Genomic DNA, 14,480 nt, shown 5'->3' on the forward strand with positions numbered 1-14,480 from the left:
TTTCCAATTGATTTTCTCCTGCCAGGATGTCGTCCAACTCTTCCTTAATGTCCTGTCAGAATATGGTCAGCTCATCATGAACAGGAAAGGGCTTCTTGCCCACTCTTACAAAAGTAGAATGAAGTCACGTATTTTGATTTTTAAATGATAATAAAAGGAGAATAAAAAAATGAACAGTCAGAAACCTAACTAATTTTCAGGCTTAGGACTCTTATAAAGAGCTTAACCAGATGAGACACCCAAAAACAAAATCTGCAGTTTGCATGGTTTTGAGTGGAATGCATCAAAATTTCCATTTTGCTTTAAATATCAAATAGCTGTAATATGATTCAACATAAATAAACCAAGGAACCAACGTTTTCATGGAAGACAGTAGCAATTTCATGTGGGCAGACAAGCATCTCAACACAAAAACTTGGCCATATGCTCAGGACTATTCCTACGTATTTAGATTTTTGGTGCAAATTGCATCTTTGTCTCTAGAAAACAAACCCAGAAGGCCTACAGAGTCAATAATGAGGGACTCATTTCAGTAAAACGCCAATAATGTTGACCCTAAAAATATCAGATTTTTAGTTCTACCTAATCTAATAATCACCTTGACAATTTTTGCAGTCATAGTTTCTGATGGGACTGAGCAAAGTGACCATTTGTTTAAGATGAAGTCCAGAGTTATTTAAGCATACAATAAAGAGCAGAGATTTGATTCAACTGTATGGATAGTTCACCCAAAAAATGTTCCTCATGGGGCACCTGGCTGCTTCAGTCGGTGGAGCGTGCAACTCTTGATCTCGGGGTTGTAATTTTGAGCCCCACATTGGGTGTAGAGATTACTTAAAAATAAAATCTTAAAAAAAAATTCCTCATGAATTGCCAAGGAAAGGGATGATTTGTTGCTGTTGAGTTATTTGGTTATTTGCCCTGATCTTCCATTTCAGTTTGGGTGTATATGTAGCCTTTACTAAAATAATATTTTGTAGGATAAAAACAGTTTATTCTGCCACAGCTCCTCTTCATTGCTAGTTCAAAACTTTGTCTTTAGTTTTTTCTTTTCAAAATTTTATGCATTTATTTTGAGAGAAAGGGAGAGAAAGAGAGAATGCATGTGCATGTGCATGTGCATGGGGGAGAGGCAGAGAGAGAGAATTTCCCTGATGTGGGGCTCGAACCTATGAACTATGAGGTCATGACCTGAGCCAAAACCAAGAGTCCAACGCTTAACTGACTGAGCCATCCAGGTGCCCCACTTCTCTTTAATTTTTGATTGGTGCCAGTTTGGAGCCAATCTCTTTAATTTTTTTTAATGTTTATTTTTATTTTTGAGAGAGAGACAGAGACAGAGAGTGAGCAGCATAGGGGTGGAGAGAGATAGAAACACAGAATCCAAAGCAGGCTGTAGGCTCTGAACTGTCAGCATAGGCCCCCATGTGGGGCTTGAACTCATGAGCCATAAGATCACGACCTGAGTCGAAGTCAGACTCTCAACTGACTGAGCCATCCAGGCACCCCTTGGAACCCATCTCTTTAAGCCTCAATTTCTGCATTTGTGGAGTAGATATAATTAAAACCTCTAAAATAATATAAAGCTGTTGCAGTGATTAGTGAAATGGGGCAAAGTATTTAACACAGGGCCTCATATATAGTCAAAGCTCAAAAAATCCAAACTATTTTTTACTTTTACTGATAAAGATATGATCTTGGAAGTCATTAAACTTTTTGCGGTCTGGTTTCTTAGCTGTGAAAGAGGGTGTCTTGATATAAATCTGAAAATGCTGTTAGAATGAATACGGTGCTTTCACACACAAAGTGAATATAGAATTCAAGTAACCGGGATGCCTGGCTGTCTCAGTCAGTAGAGTGCGCAACTCTTGATCTCAGGGTCATGAGTTCAAGCCCCACGTTGGGTGTGGAGCCTACTTAAAAAGAAAAGAAAAAGAATTTAAGCAACTACCTTTATTAATTAAGACATGGTTTTACCTTATTGGTTGATGTATGCTTTGAAGGAGAACTTGATACACAAAGCTTTACTTTGCCTGGATATTATGGTTATTACCATTTTACCAGGGTTTTTTTGGTGTTCACTATCTACTACAATGTGCTAAGAGTTTGGGTGCAAGTAGTTTATTTGGGATGTGACCCTAGCAAGCATGATTAGGGAGTGGGAAAGTAATATTGACAAGAAAGGAATGTTATTATGGGAAACTTGATAAGCAGGTTGCTGTAGTGGTCAAGGGGGGCTCAATCCCACTGGTCCCTCTGAGAGACCTCAAAACCTGTTGGCTTTAACCAACCTCAGCCATTTAGCTCAACACTGTACATATCTTGTCACTTTCTATGAGTATTACCACATGGAAGTTTGGGAAGCATTGCTACAAAGCTTGGTTGGTAGATATACAGAGACCAAGACTGGAGAAAGGAAAATTTAGTTAAGTAGTGGGGTTGGAAGATGTGAGGTCAGAAGTTGGAGGCTTATGGTCTTTGCGTACCTGAAAACTGAAAGGGAGGTTATCTCATTTGATCCTTGTAAGAATCATGTGTATTGGGATCTTTAGTTTTTCCCACAGCCCCAACCAAACTATTTTACTGATGGGAAAAGGGAAGTTGCAGAGGTTTTGTTATTCACCACAAAGTAACTGCAAGTGCAAAGATTAGGACTTTGATGCGTTTGGTGTTGGATCCCATTCCCTTTTCTCCACTTCACACTGAACTTGTTCTCTCTCCCCAGAAGTGTTCAAGCAGAGACTGGTTGACTACTTGCAAACTGTGGGAGGAATTCCTATACCATGGTATAAAACCAGATGACTTTCAAGGTTTCTGCCATTCATGAATCCGTAAGTGGTCATAATGTTAGTAACAGTTATAGTGTTAAAATAAAAAACAAGTGGAGACCAGTTTTGAAAATTCTCCGAGGAGACAAAACCAGTGTAGTCCTGTAGACAAAGCTTAATTTAGCTTATTTTGAAAGACTAACTTGACCTGAGTCATTTCTCGCTTACACCTCTGGAAATCACAGCAAAACTTAAATTGTTTCCCCAAGTTGATATGAGGTATTCAGTGACCAATTCCCTGTCATTTAAGAAAATTCTCATATTATCACCAATCACTGTAAAATATAAAGTCCCTGCTTTCTCACTGTATAAGCCGCTTTATAACAATACCCCTGAGCCTCATTCCGTGTTTGGTTTGAGTGCTCCTGATTTGCCAGCTGCCTTTTTGGTGCACGCACTATAAATTTTTACTAATTACTACTTTGGCGATTCACTGCTTTTACTTCTGTTATTTCTGAACTTTTAACACATGCTAAGCCATCAATTCTTCCTATAATTTAAGAATTGTTTATTTCTTAAATTCAGAATTTAAGTTCTTGTTTATCTTAATGGACATTAACTGTTTTTGAATTACCTTTGACTTGATACTAATAAAAATGGCTTGTTAATTGTTTAAAGCACTGATTATTAGCTATTCTCTTTAATTAGACTGGAATGTGCTGTTTGAATCAAGAATAGCTTAGGCAACCAGAGGCGATTAAAATGATCAAGCGTGAGAAGGTTGTAAATTAAAGGCTAGAAATGGAAACGAAAATGAAGCCCAGATATTGAAAATGCAGAAGGGCAGATTATGTTGAACTGTATCACAGGAACGATCTAAGACTTCATGCAAAATGAAGGGGCTGTTGAGCTATATGAGGAGCATATGGAAGCAGGAGCAAAATCAGCTTTGTCTATGCAGTGTTGTCTGGGCTTTAAGAGAATAACAGCTCTTGTTTCTGGTTTTGCAATTTCAGTGAGATTTAGAATAGGCCTATGAACACCGTTAATGTGTTGGGGGCAGAGAAAGATTCTATGAATTATGTAAATTGTCACTTCAGTCGAGAGGCCCCTGTTGGCTCACATTAACTCCTTGGTCTCAAAGAACTATTGGTTTCTTTCATATCAGGAATGTAGCCAGAATGCCCACTAGGTGGTGCTCAAATTACTGTATGGAATTACGTGACCTCTAGTGGGCTACAAGGACATTAAATGTTAGAACCAAAAAGCAGAACATATTCTATGCTTTGAGCCTCAGGACATGAGGTTTTCACATATTGAGAGATCATGGCTTTAAAAAATATATATAATGGGATATCAAAACATCTATGCACAAAAGGTGAAAAAAATGCTACCTCAGAGTCAAGGTTAACACTGTTGGTAGGAAAGTGGATTTTATTCAGTATTTTTTTTTCTATTGAGCTGAGAATGATTGTAATACAGTAGGTTCTGGGAATTTATGAAGATTTCAATTTATGTTACCATGTCTTTTGCCTACCAACACTGTTAAGAACCTGTTTTTCCACATTTATACAGTTTTTCAATGTCATCTCCAAAATGGAAAGATGTGGATTGATAACTCTGAAAAGCAATGATTTGGGGGGAAGGTGGGGGTGGTGGGGGGGGGGAAGGCAAGCAGAATGAAATGCCAATTGCTGAGGTAAGGAAGCAAGGCTAGAGTTAATTTTTTTAATGTTTATTTATTTTTGACAGAGAGAAAGAGCACAATCAGGAGAGGGGCAGAGAGAGAGGGCTCCAGGCTCTGAGCTGTCAGCCCAGAGCACTATGTGGAGTTCAAACTCACAAACTGTGAGAGATCATGACCTGAGCCAGTTGAGCCACTCAGATGCCTGGAAGCAAGGCTAGAGTTAAAAGTAGTTGCTGTTACAATTGGATGGTTTCAGACTACCTAAGGCACAATTCTTTCTCTCTTTCTCTCTCTCTTCCTTCCTTCCTTCCTTCCTTCCTTCCTTCCTTCCTTCCTTCCTTCCTTCCTCCCTCCCTCCCTCCCTCCCTCTCTCCTCCCTCCCTCCCTCCCTCCCTCCTCCCTCCCTCCCTCCCTCCCTCCCTTCCTCTTTCTTTCTTTCTTTCTTTCTTTCTTTCTTTCTTTCTTTCTTTCTTTCTTTCTTTCTTTCTTTCTCTTTCATCTCCACCCCTAATGTGGGACTGGAACTCATGACCCTGAGATCAGAAGTCCCATGCTCTGTCAATGGAGCCACCCAGGTGCCCCACCCAGGCCACCTGTGTGGCTCAGTCAGTTAGGTGTCCAACTCTTGATCTCAACTCAGGTCTTGGTCTCAGAGTCATGAGTTCAAGTCCTGCGTTGGGCTCTATGCTGGGTGTGAAGCCTACTTAAAAAAAAAATAGTCCCCCCACCCGCACTCCCACCCCCATACCTTGTTCTGGATAAATCCAGATATTGTTTTCTGCATTCTACTCTTGGACTGCTGACAGCTAGAGGAATATCTTATAAGAGGACATCTTGGTGCTATTACAAAGTCAGATTTTGGACAGATGGTAATTTTAATTCACTGCCAACCCAACACAGCTCCTACTCCTGAGCTACTCAGTTCCTGGGTCTGAGGTGGCTACCTCTGCTGGAGTCCTCATGAAAAAGCAAATTGGACTTTATCCCCAAAGGCCAAATGTACCCCCCCCCCTCACTCTTGCCTAAAAGGTAACAAAAATGTCCAAAGCAACAGTTGTCATAATAGCAAAAATTGAAAACCTCACATTAGTCGTAAAATGCATTAACCAACGGTGATATATTTATACCATGGAATTCTATATAACACAGCAGTGATAAAAAAGGAACTAGGGCTCCATGTTTCCAAGTGAAAACAAGCAAGTAGCAGTGGTGTACCTGAATATGGTATAATGAATAAAAAGTTAAAAACTGTCAAACCACACTGTATATATACATATACATATATATATATATATATATATATATATATATATATATAGACATATGTAGTAAAGCAAAGCATAGTAGTTACTTTTAAGAAGGGAAGAGCATGGGTGGGGACACATATATAGGGACTTCAATTTTAACTGTAATATCTTTTTGTGAGCTGAATGGCGGTAGAGGCACAATCATGATGACATTATACTTTTTGCTTGTCTCAAATAATTAAGAAGAGAACGGGAGGTGAAGAGGAGGATGAGGAGGAAGAGGGGAACCAAAAGAAAGGAGACAGGAGAGGAAGAGGAACAAGAAGATGACTCAAGGGATCAGGAATGGGAACTTGCAGGCCAGTGAGTTCCAGGAGGTATGTGATTTTAGTCAAGAGGTTATCACCACAGGGACACCTGGCTGGCTCAGTCAGAAGAGCATGTGACTCTTGAGCTCGAGGTTGTGAGTTCGAGCCCTATGTTGGGTGTAGAACTTAAAAAAACTTAAAACTTAAGTTTTAAGTAAAACTTAAAAAAGAAAAAAGAGGTCACCACCACAGAGACTTAGTGCAAAAAGAGGGAACACTGAGAGGATGAATCTGAATTCAGTGTGTGTGACTGCTAGGAAAATCAGATGATATAGAAAGGACAGAAAGGCACCCTTTCCAATGAAGCAGATCCATTAATTCATTTATTCAACATATATTTGTTAACTGTATGTACTCTGCACTGTTCCAGGGCACAGCAGTGGACAAAACCGCGAAAAAATCTGCCTTCATGGACCCGAGGTGTCTGGAAGGCAGATTCTTTCTGTGTCCAACCTGTTTGTGTGTGAACGTCCCAGCAAGGCACCCAGGGAAAGAGAGGGGTTTATTCATTCTACAAATATGTACTGAACGCTTCACAGATGGCAGACTGTGGGATGCTGGGGATACGGAATGAATCCTTGCCTTCAAGGAGCTCATGATCTCCTGGGGAGAGCTCTATATCCACTGAGACATTTGCAGCTCCGTGTGTGGGAGGAATACCAAGCTACCTTGGCAACAAAGTGGTGGGGAGTGTTGGGAGTTTGCTTCTGCTTGGAAATAGATTTGGTGATCTTGGAGGACCGTGACGGGAATTCAAAGCCCGGTTCAGGTCATTAGCATGAGTGAAAGATTCTGCCTGGGCAGCGGGTACCTAAGGTTCAGCTCTATGCTCTAGGGCACTGGGAAGAGTCTGTTCTCCAAAACCTGTCCCCTTACCCTTTTGTCTGCTCTCTCAGCACCGGTATGTCATTGTTAGAAATTCATTTCATTGCCTCAATACACTTTTGTTATTTTGCATAGCAAGCTATTGTATGAAAAGATATTTTACAAATAAATTCTTTATCATTTAATTTGTAACTGTATAATGTTTTGGCAAGAACTACATCCCCCAAATGTCTTGTTGACAAAAACATATGAATATCTGACATCCTGAGAGACATAATAGAATTCTACATATGGATGTAAGGTGTCTTTGTTATTGTTTTCTTCTTCATGCTTTTCCGAGTTGTGAAGAGGATTGTAGGGAAAAGAGCTGTGGATGAGGGAGCAGCTTCAGCTGAAGGGACCCATGAAGGAGGTGGGAAAGGGTGTCCCGCAGGTGGGGAGGGGGCACCAAGATACAGATGAGGAGACCTCTTCCATCAACATCGCTCTGGAACTCTATGGAATATTTTCCTCCTTCTCGAGTGATCATTATATTGACACAATGAAGCAAATAAGGAACAAAAAACAAAAAACCAAAGACTGTATTCACTCAGTAATGGTGTTTTGTGCTTACTACTTGCCAGGCACTGTGCTGGGCACCAGGAGCATGGCCTGAAGCATCCATTAAAGACAGTAGGTTGTGACTGCTTAGAGTGTTTGTTCTACCCAGAGGGGTGAAATGATGGTTTGTGAAACCTAAGCCCAACTCACTGAGGGCATGTTACTAGAGGTTTGGCTTCCAAGATGATTTAGAATCATGTTTCCAAGTCCTGTCTTAAGAGGCACTTGAGCTTGTAAAGATTTTAGATGGGGGAAGCCACACATTAAAGCTGGAAAATTTTACTGCTTACTTTACTGGTCTCTCTCTCTTTTTAAACTTCTGGAAACTGCATCCCCTAGGTCTGGGAGAAGAAGGAAATCCCTGGTTCACCCCTTTTCAATTCCCGCATGGGGTAGATTGCTTTTAAACTGTAGGGAAATAGCTTAAGAAGTTGCTGTCAGCATTTTGAACTCTTTTGGGTCAGTAACTGCAGTGCCCTGGGGAGAATTCAGGAATTCAGGGCTGCTGGATCAGTCCACGCCAGGCTGGTACAGCCACCCTCTTTGTGGAGAGCTGTATGACTAGATTGAGACAAGTTCCTCTTTGCATATAGAGGCTTAGGGGAAGGTAGGTTGGGGTGAGCTAGAGGGAACATAAAGTAGTGAATGGGATTAGTGTCATTCAAAACATGTTTGAGGCCCTACTCTGTGCCAACACTGTGCTAGGCTCCGAAGTGGAAAATAAGAGAGTTCTCACAGACAAGTGACTGAGAGCGATTAATGTATGGTACACGCTAAAAGTAGGCAAAATATGATACTATGGCAGTATGGATTGAGTGGAGGCAAGCATGTCCTGAGCTGAATTCTGAGAGAGTAGCCCTTAAACAGGGGAAGACTTGGGGAAAGGGCCGTCCACATTGAGAACAGCCTACATGGACCAGGTAGGCTGGAGGCCTGTAAGTGGTTCAGAATGATTAGAAGGGAGGAGGGCAAGAGGTGAGGCTGCAGAGAAGGGCAGAGCCCAGATATCATGCCCCTCGCCTACCATGCTGAGAAGTCTAGACAGCCCCCTCAACACTCCACAGAGACATTGAGGAATCTTAAGTAAGACGGTGAGTATTTGAAAGGGGGTTGGGGGGCACATGGGCAGCTGTCGGTTAAGCGTTCCATTTTGGCTCAGATCATGATCTCACAGTTTGTGAGTTCAAGCCCCACATTGGGCTCTCTGCTGTTGGCGTGGAGCCCACTTCAGATCCTCTCTCCACCTCTCTTTCTGCCCCTCCCCCACTGTGTTTTTCTCTCTCTCTCAAAAAGATATAAACATTTCTTTATATTGTTTCTTTAATCTTTGTATTTTTTCTTATGAAATTGAAAAATTCTCTGGGGCGCCTGGGTGGCTCAGTCGGTTGGGCGTCCGACTTCGGCTCAGGTCATGATCTCACGGTCCGTGAGTTTGAGCCCCGCGTCAGGCTCTGTGCTGACAGCTCAGAGCCTGGAGCCTGTTTCAGATTCTGTGTCTCCCTCTCTCTCTCTGACCTTCCCCCGTTCATGCTCTGTCTCTCTCTGTCTCAAAAATGAATAAACGTTAAAAAAAGAAAAAAAAAGAAAAAAAAAAGAAAAATTCTCACTGAAGAAAATTTGGAGGTTATAGAAGGGCATAAAGTGAAAACGTAAAATCAACCTTTAACTCCACCACACAGATAACCCTGGCCAATATATTGGTATATCTGGTATATAACTTTTTACATGTTTGTGACCATTTTATGTATAAGACTGTATTTTGCTTTTTCCCACTAACATCACCTCCTAGACATTTCCCTACTCTATATTCTTTTTGTTAACAAATATTAAAATTTGCAATTATTTTAGATTTACAGAAGAGTTCCAAAGACAGTGCAAGAAATAGTTCCTGGGTGTCTGCGACCTAGCTTTCCCTCATGTTAACAATTTACTTTCTCTGTCTCATCTCTGTCAGAATATACTTACTTCTATCCTATTTCCACTAACTAACCTGGAAAACTGACCCGTAGTGTTCTGAGTCAGTGGACATTCCCAGCCTGAAGCAGGGGACTACTGAGTTACAGTGCATTGACCTGGAGAAGTGGGAATTCTGGGTCAAAGAAAGCAGAGAATCTTGAGTCAGGATGTGCTCCTGGGCAGATGGGACTCTCAGGACCTTACGGCTTAACTTACCTATGGCAGCAGCTTTGGGCACTACTTCCAGAGGAGTCCTCACTCCCTAAGACAGTTACAAGTGGTTGGCAGGTGCTTCTCCTTATGTTTTAAAAGAGTATTAAAGCTGAGTTTCTGCGTGATCTAGACCAGTTTAAACCCCGAGTCTGATCCAACATTTACCGGCATTGCTCAAAGCCAATACTGAATGACTTGTGCTCAGTTCTAAAGTACTCAGTTAAGTCCCTTGGTCCTCATAGATCATCTGAGGGAAACATCAAGTACTGGCAAAAGCCACCACTAATGATAGGAGAAACTACCCCAAGCCTCATTCCTAGACCCTCTGCTTGTTCCTTTTCATTATCGGAAGTGCTTTCTTCCTTTAAAAAGCACCCTTGAGGGGTGCCTGGGTGGCTCAGTCAGTTATGCATCAGACTTCAGCTAAGGTTATGATCTCGTGGTGGGTGAGTTTGAGCCCCGTGTTGGGCTCTCTGCTATCAGCGCAGAGCCTTGTTTGGATCCTCTGTCTCCCTCTCTCTGTCCCCCTTCCTCCTCAAAAATAAACATTAAAAAAATCACACTTGATACTTATTTGTCCTATCTTAGGACCATCTTCAGGTTATGCCATTCGTGTGTGTGTGCGTGTGTGTGTGCATGTGATCTGTGTGTTTCTCATTTTCTGCACATTTTTGAGAGTAAGACAGTATCTTCTTCAGTTTTGCAGACTGCACAGTGCTCACCATGCTATCTTGCTATTACATGGTAAATACATTTTTTTCATTTAAACATTATTTCTATACTCTTTCCCTCAGAGAAGTCATAGAGTCTTTCAGTTTTGTCTGCTTTTAGTATGCACATTTTGGTGCTTATCTCCAACTGTTTCCTACATAGTTCTACTCCAATAATCTAATTTCATTGCAAATTACAAAAGGCTAAAATTAAAATGCCCACTCCCCTCCGCACCCAGCCAGTCTCTTCCTGCGATGAGCTGAAATGTGTCCCTCCAAAATTCAAATATTGAAGTCCTAACTCCCAGTGACTCAGAATGAGACTGTATTTGGAAATACGGTCTTTAAAGAAGTGATTAAGGTAAAATGAGGTCCAATGGGTGGGCCATAATCTCCTTTGCTCGTTGTCCTTATAAGAAGAGAAGATTGGGACGTGGACAGGGACAGAGGGAAGACTGTATGAAGACATAGGGAGAAGGTGGTCATCCACAAGCCAAGGAGAGGCCTCAGAAGAAACCAACACAGGCAACACCTTGATTTTGGACTATTTGCCTGCAGAACTGTGAGGATATAGATTTCTGTTGTTTATGCCCCCAGCCTGAGTCTGTGGTACTATGTTATGGCATCCCAAGTAACCTAATAGACTTTTTTTTTCTTTTTTTTTTATTAATACATTTTCTTTATCTGAAGTATAAACTGGCTTTCCCAATGTTCCTCCATATTTCTGCACTTACCAGAATTCTCTCAGGCATATATATTTGGAAGTCTCTTTTCTAATACTCTCAACCCATTTTATCATCACTAAATATTTGTTTTGCTTTCTTTCTTTCCCTCTACTGGCAGTGCTGTTATTCTAGTCCACTCATTGTTGATTCTTTTTGTTTTGTTCTATTTGGTTTTTAAGTAGGCTTTATGCCCAATGTGGGGCTTGAACTCATGACTCTGTGATTAAGAGTTGCATGCTCTTCTGAGTGGGCCAGCCAGGAGCCCCAAAGTTGATTCTTATTGAATAGTCTCAGCACATTTTTCTTTATATACAGATTTCAGTATCAGATTTTTCTTTTATGATATGGTCCTATATGTACTCTGAGTACCACTCATACTGAATGATTGACAATTTGACCATGTCTTTTTATTGTTACCTCTGTTGGAAATGCCCCTTCTCTTCTCCAAGGCCTAGTAATTTGTGGATCTAGACATAAAACTATATGCCTTCTTTTCTTTTTTTATTTTAAAGTTTATTTATTTTTTTCTAGTAATCTCTACACCGAACATGGGGCTTGAACTCACAACCCTGAGATCAAGAGTCACATGCTCTACTGACTGAGCCATCCAGGCATCCCCAGACAACAAATCATGGGGTTGCCTTCCCCATGAATGGCCCTGCTTAAGAAGAACCATGGAATTTGTTTCATGAAGATAAGAGGGGCAAGGGGCAAACTTTCTCTGAAGGAAGAAAAGTCTGAAGATGAAGAGAGTTGAATCCAAAAGTAAAAAGTTCTATTTAGGAGAATATTTCAGCTAATGGCCATTGAGAAGCCTGCAGGTAAATTTATTTTCCTTAAATGTTCAGAGGTCAGATAAGATAAACCAGCTGCACTTCACTGCAAGCAATATTGCCAAGTTTAGTCTTCGACTTTAACTTTTGGCAGATATGTTTGGACGCTGTACAGCTCGAAAAGCTACTAATCAGATGGTTTAAGTGTGTGTTGTTAAAAGTCAAAGATGAGTCTATATTCTGATTTTAAATAGTTTTTGTCTGTTTTTCATTGCCCATGTAATATATGCACACAGTTTTGGTGTGCCTAGCTGAAATGGTACCACATATAGAGAGTAAAAATAAGTCCCTCTGTCCATCACCACTCATCCACTCAATCTCCATCTTCCATAAGTAAACAGCACAAAACAAAGATTGAGTACAAATAAGTTATCATAATTAAAACATTGTAGACTCGGGGTACTTGGGTGGCTCATTTGGTTGGGTGTTCAGACTCTTGATTTTGGCTCAGGTTATGATCCCAGTGTTGTGGAGTCGAGCCCCACGTCAGGATCTGCACTGAGTGTGGAGCCTGCTTGGGATTCTCTCTCTTTCTCCCTCTGCCCCTCTCCCTTGCTCGTACACTTTTTCTCTTTCTCTCTCCAAAAGAAAATTTAAAAAATTGCAAACTAGGGGTGCCTGAGAGGTTTAGTCGGTTAAGCATATCACTTTGGCTCAGGTCATGATCTCACGGTTCGTGAGTTCGAGCCTCACATCATTCTCTGTGCTGGATAGCTCAGAACCTGGAGCCTGCTTCAGATTCTGTGTCTCCCTCTCTGTCTGCCCCTCCGCTGTTCAGGCTCTGTCTCCATCTCCCTCTCTCTCTCAAAAATAAGCATTAAAAAAAAAAGTTAAAAAAAATTGCAAACTCAAAAAGTTTATAGAGAATGATCACATATATATATATATATAAGCATATATAAATGTATATAAACATGCATACACATAAAATAAACTTTAATTATTTATGTATATCCATTAAAAACACATGGAGGAGGGTGCCTGGCTTGTTCAGTTGGTAGAGCATGGAACTTTTGGTCTCAGGGTTGTAAATTTGAATCCCATGCTGGGTGTAGAGATTACTTGAAAAAAAAAAAAAGACAGTTAAAAATACATAGAGGGAAGGGCGTCTGGGTGGCTCAGTTTGGTTATCCGACTCTTGATCTCAATTCAGGTCATGATCTCATGGTTTGTGAGATTGAGCCCCATGTTGGGCTCTGTGCTGTTGGCACAGAGCCTACTTGGGATTCTCTCTCTACCTCTCTCTCTGCCCCTCCCTGCCCTCAAAATAAATAAGTAAACTAAAAAAAAAATACATGGAGGGAAATACAAAAAAATTAACAGTAATTATTTCTAAGTGGTAGAGTGTTAGAATTTTTTTTACTTTATTTGTCATATTTTATACTGATCTCCACAATATATTTCATAATCAGAGAAAAAGATATCTTCATTTTTTGTTTTAAAAAATAAGCAGAATTCCAGTTTTACTTTACCCATAAGTCGTCTATTTAAGGGTTGTTGTTTTTCTTCTCCGCCAGCTGGTGAGAGGAAATGCTGCCAACATTTTTGGTGCCAATAATTACTTCTACATATCAAATACATCTATATTCTGAAGCAAGATAATCTTTTATCAGCAAGAATTGGATTTTATAACAATAACAGTTCAGATAGGGAATATCTGATCTGATGCCTAGAGGTTTAACCAGCACCAGACCACTATTTTATTTTGGAGTGAATTAGTCTGCACTAATTTTATTAAAAAAAAAAAAAAAAGAATCCTAAATCTCTCTTCTGCCAAAGGAAATATTTGGCATGAGAAAAGGCCAGTTTTATACTTGATTGATAGCATATTGTGATTTAATGAGTTAGAATTATAGTCTTTAGCTTTGTTCTTAACAAACTGACTGATTTTAGAGAAAGAAAAAGAAAGTGCAGGGAGGGGCTAGAAGAAAATACAACATTTCCAGGCACTGACAGAAGAACTGCTTAAAATATCTTCTGAGTGACAAATCCTAATTGCCCAAGTCCTGATGTTTAGCTCCATGTGAACAGGTGCACAGGCACCTTAAGTCCTCATTTGCAAAACTGAGTGCATCATCTTCTCCCTACAAATCTGTCCCCTATTCGTTGGTTCCCCGACATGAGAGTAAAACCTTCCTCCCCAAGACCAAGATTAAAATAATCTCTAAGTCTGGGTGGGAAGAATGGAGGAATGGGCACAACATCTTCCCCTGGAAAGACACACTCCTGCCAAAATTCCATAATTTGAATTTCATCATGAGGAAACATGGGCAGTCGACAGAATAACTGGCTAGCATTCTTCAACAGTATCAAGGACGTGAAGGACAAAGGAAGGCTCAGGAACTGTCCCATATAAAGGAGACTAAGGAAACATGGCAGCTAAATGTACTGTGGAATCCTGGATGACACAGAAAGACATCAGTGGGACAATGTCTTTGGGGTCAGCTGATGAAGGGAAGGTCAATAGGTAATTTTTGGTGCTATTGTATACTGTTTTGTAAGCCAGTTATTTCAAAGTGAAAATTTTAAAAATTTAAACATCATTAAA

At 40.5% G+C, this 14,480-nt stretch overlaps 1 protein-coding gene across 2 annotated transcripts in view; it reads left to right on the forward strand.

Moving 5' to 3' along the window:
- RAB23 (RAB23, member RAS oncogene family) overlaps positions 1-7,784 on the forward strand; it is a 90,827-nt gene extending 83,043 nt beyond the window's left edge. Inside the window, exons 9-11 of one of the 2 annotated variants that reach the window (XR_006597855.1) lie at positions 2,726-2,831; positions 5,946-6,079; positions 7,519-7,784. Coding sequence is in view for 1 of the 2 variants with exons in the window: in XM_045057687.1 (XP_044913622.1) it covers positions 2,726-2,827 (102 nt within the window). In the remaining variant the exon portion in view is untranslated. Of the gene's footprint in view, positions 1-2,725; positions 2,832-5,945; positions 6,080-6,440 lie in introns of both variants that reach the window. The other variant, XM_045057687.1, reaches the window with a different exon arrangement.
- The last annotated feature ends 6,696 nt before the right edge of the window (positions 7,785-14,480 follow it).

The sequence above is a fragment of the Felis catus genome, chromosome B2 (assembly GCF_018350175.1).
Source record: "Felis catus isolate Fca126 chromosome B2, F.catus_Fca126_mat1.0, whole genome shotgun sequence".
In the NCBI taxonomy this organism is placed as follows: Eukaryota; Metazoa; Chordata; class Mammalia; order Carnivora; family Felidae; genus Felis; species Felis catus.